The sequence below is a fragment of the Cicer arietinum genome, chromosome 6 (assembly GCF_000331145.2).
Source record: "Cicer arietinum cultivar CDC Frontier isolate Library 1 chromosome 6, Cicar.CDCFrontier_v2.0, whole genome shotgun sequence".
NCBI classification, from domain to species: Eukaryota; Viridiplantae; Streptophyta; class Magnoliopsida; order Fabales; family Fabaceae; genus Cicer; species Cicer arietinum.
This window is the reverse complement of record NC_021165.2, coordinates 27,507,045-27,521,651: the sequence shown is the minus strand read 5'-3', so window position 1 is coordinate 27,521,651 and position 14,607 is coordinate 27,507,045. Positions and strand designations below refer to the sequence as shown.

The following is a 14,607-nucleotide window of genomic DNA, read 5'->3' as shown; positions in this document are numbered from 1 at the left end:
CGCTTCACTTTTATTTTTCATTAGATATACAAAAGTTTAATTAGAGAAATCGTCAATAAAAGTGATGAAATAACGCTTTCCATTTCTAGTTAACGTCCCATCTAATTCACATATATCATAGTGTATTAAGTCTAAAAGTTCAGATTCTCTAACTACTGTTTTATGTGAACTATTAGTTATTTTAGCTTGACTACAAAAATCACATTTTTCAAAATCCTTTAAAGATAACTTTGGAATTAAACCTAGGTTACTCACTACTAAAAAACATGTATTTTCAGACGAAATTTTCGAACGGATTAAAGTTTGTAGGAATAGTATTTTGCATTTCGAACAGACTTGAGACGGTTTTCCATTACAAATAAGTTTGGTCCCAAATTTGTCTGAGTATTATATGCCTTTGTATATTCAAGATGATTTCCCACATATTTCGTACAAAATCGATTAAATAAAAAAGTTGTCTGAAATGCGTCTAAAATATTGAGACGGAACTCATACGGATTGTATTTTTTTTATAAATTATATTTAAAGTTTTTTTTAATAAAAAGTAAACTAAAAACAAAAAATTGAATACCCCGCCCAGTCATTAAAAATACCCGCCTTTGTGATTTTGATGGAACCCTTAAACAAAATACAATGGTAATGGGTTAAGGGTAATAAAGATGAGAATGGCAGAGAAAATTTCTTTTTGCACTGTTTGAATCTGCTCGATTGTTAACATTGGGAGAGAAAGATCAACGTTCATCATTTTGTGTTTCTTCCTTTTTTCACGGTGTGAAATGGTAATAAAAATCAAATCCAAAACCCTAACATTTCGTCTTCCATTACCCCTCCAATCTGTTCATTTTCACTAGAAGAAGAAAAAGTTGTGGTCCAAATCACACTAAGGAAAGTCGTATTGCTCTAAGGAAACAACTAAGACCCAATCCTTTGCACGATTGTAGGTGACTGTGAGTATCAATTTCTTTTCTTTTCTTTATATTTTGTACATAATAAAATCAACCATCAGTCCATTTTCACTCTCCACATATTGGTTAATATTTAAAATGAATGGGTGGGGTTCATTGTTGTTTCACGTGAGTTTTGATTTTATCTGCTTTTATTATATGGTCTGCATTTTTTTTATCTGCTTTCATTGTTGTTTCACTCTCCACAAACATAACACTCTCTTACTCTCTGTCGAACACACTTATATACCAATTTTTTTACTCTTCTCATACCCATCAATTTTCTTGTTTTTGTTAATTTATGATTTTGTATTGAATATTATCTTTGATTTTTCAATTGCACTTGAATCTTATTTTGGTTTGTGAAATATAAATAATTTTGGTCTTGTTGGATTTGTTGATAAAAACTGTAGAAGTGGTAGTTATTGTCATCTTAATGAAGGAATTAGTGTAAACTAATTGCGAAAGTTACATTTCATTTATCATCTTAATGAAGGAATTAGTGCAAATGAATTGCAAAAGTTACATTTCATTTATCATGTTGATTACTATTTTTATCAGCAACTATTATACAAATATTTTTCATTTTAGTTCCTTAAGTTATTTTAAGTTTCACTTTAGTGTCTTAAGTTTTGTTTATTTTATTTTGTTCACTTAAGTTATAAACGATATACATTTTGGTCCCTTAAGTTATTGTTATCTTGTGTTCGTCCATTAAGTTATAAACGTCAAACATTTTGGTCTCTTAAATTACAAAAATTAGTCATTTTGATTCCTTAAGTTACAATATTAGACACTATTAGAAATTATCTAAGTGTTATAATGTGTGTAATATAAGCGACCAAAGTGTTGAATGTTTGTAACTTAAAGAACTAAAATTGAATGAAAATAATTTGAGGGACCAAAGTATCTAAAGATTGTAACTTAAGGGAATAAAATGAAACGAACAAAACTCAAAGGACTAAAATGAAACCTAAAAATAACATAAACATTACACCATCACCAGCCCAAACTACAACACCACCCCAAAATCCAACTCCAACTCCAACTCCAACTCCAACGCCTTCACCATCCCAACATCCAACTCCAACAACATCACCATCCCAAAATCCATCCTCAACACCATCACCTATTCTACCTCAAACTTCTGAATAAAATTTGTCACACACTCAATCAACAATCATTGAATCCGAGGAAGATGAACAAGTTGAACAAGAATGTCTTCAAGAAATAGAGCCTTATGGAAATGAGTAAGTTACATAATATAATTTTGATAAAGCAATTAACTTATACTTTTGTATAGAATTATCAATTCAATAATTCTATAATATGTTTGTATTAACAGGTTTAATCCATCAACTGCTACACATTTCCTTTCAAATTCCCTTAAGAGCAAGTTTGATTTGTTTTGTCCTACATGGAGACATGCAACAAGTGGTATGCGAGATTTATGGTTTTCTGAATTTAAGGTAAATAGATAGTTAAACTATAATATATTTAATTGATATATTGTACCAAAGAAACTTGAAAAATTTAAATTGCTTACGTGTTATATGAGTTAAATTTTGTAGAAGTATTGTAGATGGGACTCTAAATATGATGCAAGGATTCGCCAAATTTTTTATATTAAGGGAGAAGAGAGGCAAAATTATGCAAAAAAATCCAGAATACAAGCCAAAATACATTCCTACACCAATATGGAACAATTAATACATCATTGGGCATCAGATAAAAAGTTTAAGAATTTAACTGTGACAAACATCGCAAATCATAATTCAAACAAAGGTAGCTCTATACATACAGGTGGTTCTATATCTATGGAATAGCATGCGTGTAGGATGGTAATACATTTGATATTGCTTTGCTTGAACATTTACTTTTTAAATAACATGTTGGTTGAAACTTATCACATTGAATATATCAAAAATTGTAGGAAGAAGCCACAAGAGTCAAACCTACTATGGAGGAAATATTTGCTAAATGTCATAAAAAAGGATAAGTCTTGGGTTGATAATATAGCTGAGAAAGCCTATGTATGTAGTGTATATTTTAATTTATCTATAACTTTTTAACATTACAAATTTAAGGTTGTTTGTTATTGGAATTACTAATAACATTCAAATGAAATATTTTGTAGGATGATTTTAGAAAGAGAAAAACAGAGCTTTTGGAAGTATCTTTGTCTCAAAATGAAGATGGAGAAGAATTGTCATGTGAAATCCAGAATATGCCAAAAGATTTGACTATTTGGAAGGAAGTAGTTCCTAAAAGTAAAATACAAAAATTATATGGTTTAGGTTCTATTGGTACAAATGTCTCTTCAAAGTGTACTAGTGGTTCATTCCCAATTTCCTCTAAGGAAACAAACATGAACAAGAGTTAGTAAAACGGAAAGAAAAGGTGAAAGAGCAAAAACTTATTAATCAAGACAAAAAACACAAATTGGAGCAACGACAAAAGAGAATTGAGTCAAATGAAAGCATGTTTGTTGCTTTATTTGGAAAGTTGAATATGTCATTGCCTCCAAACTTTGCTTATGGGACACCTATGCATGATGAACCAAATGAAATTGGTGAAACCTCTAATAGAAATAGTGGTGATAATTTTGGATTTGATTGATAAATTTGATTTAGATCTATGATAGTCTTTAAATGACTTTAGTATTTTTATTTTTTTTATATATATATACTTAGGAGTAGGGGTGGGAATAGGTCAGGCCAGGCCAGGCTTTGCAAGGCCTGAGCCTGGCCTACGATTAATTTTTTAGGTCTAAGCCTGGCCTACGGTCTATCATAGGCTTTTTTTTCGGCCTGGCCTGGCCTGGCCTTTTTAAAAGCCTGGCCTGGAAGCCTATTTAAAAGCCTTATTCATATTAAAATATTTAAATGTTCTCCACATACCAATATCAATGTACATATCTATATATATTAAACAAAAAATAATTTTTCTAACAAAATAATTTTAAAAAAATCTGAAACGAACATTCTTTAAACCCTAAAACATAATTCTTGGTTTCAAAGAATAGATATTTTTTTTGAAACAAATGTACCAATTATTACTTCTCAAACAAATATGGAAGGACTACTGAGTTATTGACTAATTGAATGGCTACCGAATATGGAACGACTACCAAATATGGAATGACTATCGAATATGGAATGACTACTGAGTGATTGTCTAATTGATAAAATTTAAAATAGGAAATAATATTATTAATATAATAATAAAAAATAACATTAATAAATAATTAAATATATATAGGCCGGCCTGTCAGGCCTAATAGGCTTCTTTATAAGCCTGAGCCTGACCTATTTAAATAAATAGGCTTTAAAAATAGCCTGAGCCTGGTCTTTTTATTAAATAGGCCAGGCCAGGTCAGACCATAAGTAGGCCAGGCCATAGGCCCCTGTCGGACGGCCTAGCCTATTCCCATCCCTACTTAGGAGCACTTTGATGACTCTAGTTGGTGTATTGTATTTTTGAATGGTGAAAGTATCACACAAATTTGTGTTACTTTTTTTGCCAATGAAAGTAAGATCATATTAGTTTCTTATATTTTGTGCTAGAACATTGAACACTTATATAAATCTAGTTTGTGTTGTTTTGTTTTTCAAAAAAAAAAAATAAAAAATTGGTTACTCTTTTTATTTGTGTAAAACAAATTTTGAAACAAAAATCATTATTTGAGCTGTGAAAAATCTATGTGAAACATGCTCAAAAAAATATGTCTGAAAAACGTAGGAAAGTTTTACCGGATTATGTTCGAAATACGTCCAAACAATACCATATATCACACAAATTTAGATTTTAAAGTTTGTATGAAAACCGTTTGAAATTTGTCGAAAATATATTTGGGATGGAATTGGGACGAACGTATTAATTTGCGACGTGGGTTTTTTAGACGGCACCCTGTGCGTCTGAATGTTGTCCAAAATTGTTATTTTGTTTGAATTTCGTGGAAATGTCGTCTAACTTACGTCCCAAATTCGTTTGTAATGCCGTCTAAAAATGATTATTTTCTAGCAGTGACTTAAGTGTGAAATTACGCGTTTATTCATATGATAGAGTCTAGCATGCCAAATATTAAAATCACACAACATGTAAGTAGAATGAGACATTTTATTGATTTCAACATTCTATTTAAACATGCCGTCAATAGCGTACCCTTTTCTAACAAAAATACTATTTTTAGAAATGATGTATAAATATGCCTCTATAGTCTGAGTAAACCCTGTCTTATTGAGAAGAAACCAAAAAACCAAATTCTTCCTTACTTCTGGAGTGTGCATGAGAATAACTCATTGGCCATAAGCAAATTAATTTGGCCATAAGCAAATTAATAAGTATTAATCACTCATTGAATGGTGCGAGCATCTCGAAGATAATCCTTACACAATATAAGACTAATATATGCAAAAAATAAATGATTAATTTTTGGAGTCCCTCTTGCAATTTGAATAACATGAAGGACCTTGGTTTTGTGCCTTATTTAGAAGACCATAAAATACCTTCAAACATAGGATAAAAAAATAAGGACAAAGGGTCCCCTTGACGAAACAGAAAGACATCATGAAACTACAATTAAAAATCAAGCTTTGCCATTTTCGAGAAAAATCCATAGACTGAAAAACCTCAATTAAAAAGTTTCATTCGATGCGATTATATGTCTTTGACATATCCAACTTTAGGCCAATGCACCTCTTCTTTCCTTTAATTTTCTTCATCATATGATGAAAATATTCAAAAGCTAGTAAGGCATTATCAGTGATTAAACGTCTTGACACAAAAGCACTTTGAAAATTTCCAATGATATTAGGAAGAGTCGATTTCAACCTATTTGCAATTGTTTATGTAATTATTTTAAAAACGAGATTGCAAAGAGACATAACTCTAAAATCAATTGGCCCCTTCTTTGCGTAATTTTTTAAAAAACAACATTGCAAAAAGAAATAGGTCTAAAATCACATAAACAACTTTTCTTTTTTGGAATGAAATAAACATAAGTATAATTAATGCTACCTGGATTTTCACCACCATTGCAAATCTCCAAAGCAAGATAAGTCACATTCTTACCAACTATACTCCAAAATTGTTGATAAAATAAAGCTAGCATTCTGTTAGACCTGGGGTAGCATGAAGCTTTAAATTTTTAACAGTTGAGTAAACTTCATTTTCTGTGAACTTTGCTTCCACTATGTTACATAAAATCTAACAGTCTATTTGCCTCATCATTTTTTGTAAATGACATTGAAGTTGAAGGGTAAAATGAGAACCATGTTGGTGTAGCTACCATCCTATCAAGGTGGGCCTTACTATTAGAAACTCCATCCTGGTTATTATACTAAGTAAATTTGTCACTCTGAAATCCCAAGTAAAAATGATTTTGATTTTGAAGAGTGTCTTAAAACATCGAAATCAAATGAGAATTACCAAAAATTTCATATTCCTTCTCATCTTGGGAAAGAATCATATTAAAATCCTCCATGAGAAGTCATTTATTAGTGTTTTCTACCAATGCTCATTGGTCAATTAATTCATAGGTTTTATGTTTCATTTGAGACTCCAAAAAACCATACATCCTAGTCAACCTCAATTTCTCATCTTAACCTCAATTAAGACATCAATATGGTTATGGAAAGAAGATAACATCTCCACTTCAACACCTTCATTCCAAAACATTGCAAGACCACCAACAAGTCTTTTACCTTCTCGTGCACATATAACAACAACCCCAAATAAACCTTGTTTGTTTCGAAACTTATTCATCTCAAAATATTTTATCTTGGTTTATGAGATGAATACACAAGTGGGATCTTTATCTCGTAAAAACTTTTTGAACACTCTAACTGTTTATGGGTTTCCAATCCCACAAAAATTCCAAGCTATGCAATTTATTATCTTCAATAGCCCCAAGAACCCCTTATTGAAAGGTAAAAAACAAGACTCCTTATTGAAAGAGAAAACAAAACCTCCTTATTAAAAGAGAAAACTAGAACTCCTTATTATAATCTTTTTTCATCACAAATCAATGTTCCCATATGCCAAGTCCAAATGCACTCAAAAAGAAACAATTTCAATAAAAAGTATTGTTCACAGATAATTAATCAAATAGGTTAAGGGCATCTTTCATTTCCAAATAATAGACAATATATGATTTGATACTTGCTGGTATGGAGTGGGGATATGTCATTGAATAATAGCAGCACAATTAAGTTGCAATTTCATGTGCTTATTTCCTTGCAGTGTGTGCACACTACTTGTTTGAAAAAAATCTCTTCTCGCACAATGTAACCCCATCTAAAGATATTAAAATCGATTTTAGAGAAACCCCACGTTGGAAGCAAGAAGTGAAGAAACATAAATGTTGAGACGCGCAATAGCTACTTTGAAATCATCCTTTTCCTTTTCCATAATACATGTATATGGTGTTGAATTTGATAAACATGTTATCTTATAGTTTGTATTAGAATTATGATTATACTTTTTATAAGATCCAAAAAAATCCTTCAGACAATTAGTTCCTTTTGAACTCACACAATAAGAGCAGTTAGTCTCTTCAATGCAAGGTCATTACAATTTATAATTCAAATCTCCTTTGGATGTAAATGACGTAGCAATATCAGTTACAAGGAAGGGCGTTTGAATTATAGGTGGTTCAAGTCCCAGCTTGGGAGCAAGTTGAGTAGCCATCCAATCCCTTAAAATTGTGTTCTCCCTATCTTAATGAACTTGTATATCAATGATAGTTTAAAGAGCGGTAGAGATCTTAGGGATATCCTTTCATGTCTTTGAGGTATCATTCTTTATCTTGGTGCATTTTAGAGGATGATGGTCTTCATTCACATGCTGAGAAGCTGGAAAAGGCTGACATGGATAAGGAATAACAGTAGTGCAGAAAGATGTGAATATGACAAAAGTAAAACCAACAGTAGTGAGAGTATTGGACATAGAATATGCACGAGGAATCGTGGATCCAAAGAGGTTCATATTCGGAAAAGAAAAGTATTTATTAATACCAAACAAGGAAGATATGGATATCTGAGGAGAGAAAAAGGTTGGAGACATTTGAGATGTTTTTTCAAAATAAATTTGGGAGCAAAAATGACCTTGTAGAATGGGAATCTATATTGAGTATGGTGTTGGGATACCAAAAACATGAGCATCATCAAGTGGGGTGGGTTCAAGTTGATTGGTGGTGAAAGGAAAAATGTTGTGTTTGAAAGCAGAAGGTTCTTAAGGAACGTTCACCCTAAAATTTTGAGTATTTGGGTTTAAATATGTTTTTCTTTCAAAGTGTTTCCTTTTACTGGAACCATGAGAACGAGAAGATTGATCTTGAGAGACGTGTAGAGTTAGTGGGATAGATGAATCTTTTTTCATGTTGAAGATGTTTTTGGAAGTGAATTTTGAGATTTTGATGATGGATTGTTCATTTTTGAGAGGGACATTGAAGTATTTGAATGCTTTTGTGAGAACCATACCATAAAGAATGGTATTTCTTCTATAATCAGGAGTGGTGGAGGCTATCATGTTCTAAACGATGATGTAGGGGAATTTGAGTCTTTTGCAATGGAGGGGGTGATAGATGATTAAGGCATCATTGTTAGAGACATATTCGCGACTACCATAGTAAGGGAGAATGGAATGTTGACTTATATTGTTGAAGATTTTGAGAAGGGGTTTCAAATATGGAGACAAAAAATTGGTTGAGCTAGAGAAGGTGTTTTCAAAGGGAGAAACTTTTGGAAGAGTATGACGTAGTGGAGGAGATGGTGATCGAGGTTGTGAAGGTGTTGGAGTTGGGTTTTCCTTGCAGATGCTTTGGTACGAGCCATGGTTTTTGAGAATTAGGAGAAAAAAATATAATGAGTTATAGAAAATAGGAATACAAAGGTTTTGATGAAAGAGGAAGAAACAACGTTTTGGGAAGAGATCAGAGATAGAGTGACATGCATGGGTATTATAGGAGTGAGTGGTTAAGAAGTTACTAGTTATATTGAGAAGGAGGAAAGTATGCTATGATGAGGCTAGAGTAGCTATTTTTTGGAGAAAGAATGAGTCATTACTTTTCCTATTGGTGTGAAATTGATTTTTGATTTTATAAAATTCACTTGATCTTGACAATAAAAGGGAGATTGATGCAAAGAGCAAGGAAATAGATATCATTCTCCGTATTGATCAGAATATTCTAGCCATATTTTTCCAAGGATATGGTTTGGATTTTTGATGATTTTCAATTTTTCTTTAATAAAATTAAAATAATCTTCAACTAAAGGTTTAGTAAAGATGTCACCAAGTTGATTTTTGGTGTCAACAAAAATTAATTCAACTTCTTTTTTGTTAACACAATCTCTAATAAAATGATGTTTTATTTCAATATGTTTTGATCTTGAATGTTGAAAGGGTTTTTTTGACAAATTTATTGCACTTGTATTATCATAGTAAATTGGAACATTTGTATAACTTACAGAAAAGTTTTCTAGTTAGTTTTTGATCCACAAGACTTGAGAACAACAATTTGTAGCTAAGACATATTAGGAGTTCTCCAAGAAATTGACATGCGCCACTTGTAACTTTTCTTTCAATTTTATCCCAGCATAATCAACATCACAATAGGCTACAAGATCAAAATGATCACCTTTACTATACCAAAGATCAAGACCAGTAGTACCAACAAAATAATGAAAAATTCTTTTTACAGTAGATAAATGAAATTGTTTCGGGAAAGTTGGAAATCTAGCACATAATCCTACTGCAAAAACAATGTTTGGCTTGCTTGAAGTTAGATATAACAATGACCCTATCATTCCTTTGTATTACTTTTCAGAGATGGATTTTCCTTGTTCATCTTTGTCCAAATTTGAAGATGGATGCATGAGAATTTTCATTGTTTTGACTTCATTAATTTTGTATATTTTTTAGAAGATCTTTGATATATTTATCTTGACAAATAAAGATTCCATTTTCATACTATTTGATTTGCAATCGAAGAAAGTATCTTAATTCTTCCATCATACTCATTTCAAATTCACTTGCATGAGATATGAAAATTCCTCACACATTTTTTTCATTTGTTGATCCAAAGGTGATATCATCAACATAAACTTGAACTATTAATAAATATATTTTATTAGTTTTTCTAAAACGTGTAGTATAAATGTTGCCTCTAGAAAAACCATTTTTGATTATAAAGGAACTTAGTATTTCATATTAGGCTCTAGGGGCTTGTTTCAGTCCATGTAAAGTTTTAGTAAGTTTAAAGACAAGGTTTGGTTTCTTTTGATCTTCGAAAAAAAACACTTTTCACATCTATTTGAATTTTTTTTAATAAGCTTATGAGATACATATGCAAAAGTTTCATCGTAATCAATATATCTTGTTGGTTATAACCTTGAGCCACCAGTCTTGCTTTATTTCTGATTACTTTTCCTTCTTCATCCAGCTTGTTTCTAAACACGCATCTTATGTCAATAATTGTTTGATTTTGAGGATTTGGGACAAGAGTCCCGAGTTGGTTTTTCTCAAACTAGAGAAGTTCTTCTTGCATTGCTTCAACCCATGAGTTATCAACTATGGTTTCTTTGATTGATTTTGGTTCCATTTGAGAGATCATTGCTATATTGTTGTTGTCATCATTAAAATACATTCTTGTCCTAATTTCATCAAATGTGTTTCCAATGATTTGATTTTATGGATGATCTCCTACAATTTTTGAGCTTCGTGGAGGAGTTTGGGATGGAGAATGATGATCAATCTCATTTTCCTGAGGAATAATCTATCGTTGTTGCTTAGATAGTTCTTCTTCATCATCTATCTTTTGTATATCAAGATAATCAAATTCATCAAATAACACATGCTTACTTACATCCACAATTTTTATTCTTAGACTATATATACGATAACCTTTGGAATAAGTGGAATATCCTAATAAGATGGCTTGGTCTAATTTAGCATCAAACTTTCCTAGATTTTCTTTTTTATTTTAGATATAGCAGTAACAACCAAAAACATGAAAATATGAGATATTTAACTTCTTGTTTTTCCATAATTCAAAAGTGTTTTGTTGATAATTTTTCTTATTGATACACGATTTAAAATGTAACAAGTGTTAATTGCTTTAGCCCATAAATATTTCTCAACATTTGATTCTTCCAAGATGTTTCTGGCCATTTTTTGTAAATTTCTATTTTTTTCTTTTAACAACTCCATTTTGTTGACTTGCACAAGAGGGATTATGAGAAATACAATTTTCATCAAAAAAAAAAATTAAAATAAACATTTATGAATTATCCTCCATTATCACTTCTTACAGAGATTATGTTATACATTTTTCATTTTGAACATTTTTACAAAAGGGTTGAAATGTTTCAAACGAATCATCTTTTTGTTTTAAGAAAAGTAACCATGTGTATCGTGAAAAATCATTAATAATAACAAAGTCATATATCGTTCCTTCTAAGCTTGTAGTTTTGATAGGACCAAAGAAGTCAACATGAAGTAATTCAAGAGGTTTTTTAGTTGAAACAAAATCTTCGGAACGAAAACAACTCTTGACTTGTTTTCTTTTAGGACAAGCTTCACATATTTTATCTTTGTCAAAACTTTTTTTGGGTAGGCCTTTAACAAGATCAAGTTTGGATAATTTTGAAATTCTTTTCATGCTAACATGCCCATTTCGTTTGTTACATATCCCCTTATCTTTGTTTATGGACATAAAACATGATTCAGTGGATAATTCTTCTAGATATAAAACATATAGATTTTTCGTTCTAGACCCAGAGAAAAGAATTTTTTTCAGAAGATGCTAGCTTGACTTCACATAAATTTAGTTTAAAAATAACTTCAAAACCATTGTCACACATTTGACTAATGCTTAGTAGATTATGTTTTAAACCTTCAACATATTGAACATCATCTATTTTTGCAAAGTTTTCTTTACCTATAATACATTTTCCTTTCATCTTTGCATGATCACCATTCCCAAAAGTTATAGATCCTCCATCCTTCTTGACAAAAGAGAGCAAACATTGTTTATCTCCTGTCATATGTCTCAAACATCCACTGTCCAGGTACCATGGCTTTTTCTTTACATTTTGAAAACCAACTTCCATTTGATATTAATAAATTCTTAGGTATCCATTTGGTCTTGGGTCCTTGAGGGTTATATTTTTCTTTTAAGGTAATAGTTTGGTTCAACATGACCAATCTTTGAATAATAAGAACATTTCCTTATTGCTTTTGGAGAAGGTTCTCATGTGATACCAAAACTTTCTTCCTTTTTGAGAAGTCTTCTTGCTTTGAATTTTTCATCCCTTTTTTTGTAAAAACATGTGGAATCAAGATGTCCAATTTTATTACAATAAGAACATTTTGTTTTGTATTTATCTTATTTTCGTTCTGGCACAAAATGTTGAGTTTTTGTTTTTGAGATTTGTCAAAACCAAATCGAGCTTTATCAAATATTCCAACTTGAGATCCCATAATGTTTTGGAAATTTTCAGTGAATTTAATAAAATTTGACAAATCATTTTTAAGATTCTAAATTCATGTTTTGAGTAAAAAGTTATCCTCTTGGGTTGTAGAACGTTCTTGACACTCAGATTTTTTCTATATATTTTAATATGAGAATCCTATAGGCTTTCAATGACTTTTCTGAGTTCATCATTCATAACATGAGATTTCTCTTTTTCTTTAGAAACTTGTTCTTTTAATGAACCACATTTTTTAGCAAGAAAGTTTAAGTCATTTAACGGATTATCAAGTTATTTTTTTCATTTGTTCATATAAAGAACAGAGTTCAGAAATGGTTACCTCATCGTTTTCTGAGTTTCTCATTTCCATGTTGACTTCTTCATTTTCTTCTGTGTCTGATTCTTCATAATCATCTCAAGTGACCATGATGGACTTTTTTCTTGAATGGAAATCTCTTTGGTGCCTTTTTCAGTTTTTTAATGTCCTAGTTCATTTCACCCATAACATGTGGATTGACTCTTATCTATTTTTGTTTTAGAGTTTTCCCTTTTGCTTGGAAAACTTCTTCTGATTTGATCTCTTCTTCTCATCATTTTTTTCAATTTTTCTTATAAGAAGAACTACTTCTTCATCAGCTTCTTCTTGACCAATTTATCTTTCTTCTGAATCTTCTCTTTCATCTTATTGTGAAGATGAGCTTTCTTGAAGATTTTGTGAAGCTTTTAAGGCTATTATTTTGCCTTTCTTTGTTGGTTTATCATGTTGCAGCAGTACTTCATGTGCTCTTAAAGTTACAATGAGTTCTTCTAATTCGAGTGTCTCAAGAATTTTGACTTGACTTATGGCTATGACAGTTGGTCTCCATATGATAGGGAGACATCTAAAAAAAATTCTTACTATATCTTGGACTGAGTATGCCTTGACAAGAGAGTGCATTTCATTTACTATAGTTGTGAATCTTGAATACATTTCATCAATAGTTTCTCTTTCATTCATCTCGAATGTTTCAAACTTTTGTACACCAATATCAATTATTGTTTCTTTGACATGGCTTGTTCCTTCATGATAAGTTTTTTTTAATGTATCTCATACTTTTTTTTTTGTCGTATCACATTCATCAACTCTTTCACTTTCCTCCCTGCTTAAGGCACAAGACATAAATAACCGAGCTTTAGAGTTCAAAAGTACCTTAGATTTGTATTATGTTGTCCAATGTGCTTCTTTCTATTCAACAGATGTTGGATCACTTTGATCAACTCTTGGTATGAAGTTTCTATCTGTTATGATACACCACATTCCTATATCATATGATTTAAGGAATAATTGCATTTTTCCTTTCCAAAAGTAGTAGCATGTACCATCAAAACAAGATGGTATATTTGATGATCCTCCTTCAACAATATACTCGACGTTTGATATTGTTTCTTGAATTTTTTCCTCTAACACTTGTTAGGTGCTTAACCTTAGAGGAAGAACTATGATGCCAATTGAAGTAGCAATATAAACCACAAGGATGAGGAGTTTGAATTGTGATCCATTTTTAAAATGTTAATTATTACTTTTAATTTAAATTAACTCAAGATCAATATTGGTTACAAATAAAAATCCAAAACGTTCTGGGTAAGTTAAAAATGAATGAAGCAAATGATATCTAGGTGATATGTGATATTTAGTGAGAAAAAAAAAAGGATATGGAGAAGGAGATCACACAATGATGTATCTTGGTTCACCCAAGGTGGGCTACGTCCAGTCCTCACAACCAGTGAATTTTTCCACTAATGTTCTTGGCACAAGATCATTCTTGCTTTCACACTATCTTTCTTGATCACTCTTGATCAGGTACAAAATTCACCTTTCAACCTTGAAAAGATATTTATAGTTATCTTTTAGTTCAGAAAGGATTTTTACAAGTTAACTTTTCATCACTAAAATGATTTTTACAACATACTCAAACTATCTTAAGAGATAGACTTGAGTTTCAAATGATATATATGATAAAAGGTTTTAGGATCATAATATACTCAAAACTTATTTGAGATTGATTGTCAACAATAACTCAATAAAGAGATCCTTGAATATAGTAAGAGAAAGTTGGAGTTTTGCTGAGTGAAGAGTTTTGTTGTTGGAGTATGATTATTTGAGTATTGGAATGATTGCACTAAAAAGCTCTTGTTATTGACATCACCTTGAT

The 14,607-nt window shown here is 31.0% G+C and overlaps 1 protein-coding gene across 2 annotated transcripts; it reads left to right on the top strand.

Annotated features, from left to right (window-relative positions):
- The first annotated feature begins 604 nt into the window (after nucleotides 1–604).
- LOC101500572 (uncharacterized) lies at nucleotides 605–3,607 on the top strand. 2 transcript variants are annotated; one of them, XR_012163487.1, is made up of 5 exons: nucleotides 605–2,194; nucleotides 2,290–2,413; nucleotides 2,527–2,785; nucleotides 2,878–2,977; nucleotides 3,082–3,607. XR_012163487.1 is itself a non-coding variant. In XM_012717574.3 (4 exons), exons 1-4 carry the CDS (start codon nucleotides 2,185–2,187, stop codon nucleotides 3,325–3,327), a joined length of 480 nt encoding a protein of 159 aa, XP_012573028.1. In that variant the 5' UTR covers nucleotides 608–2,184; the 3' UTR covers nucleotides 3,328–3,607. The 2 variants fall into 2 exon arrangements, 1 of the variants encoding a protein (XP_012573028.1); XM_012717574.3 differs by lacking the exon at nucleotides 2,527–2,785 and having other exon boundaries at nucleotides 608–2,194.
- The last annotated feature ends 11,000 nt before the right edge of the window (nucleotides 3,608–14,607 follow it).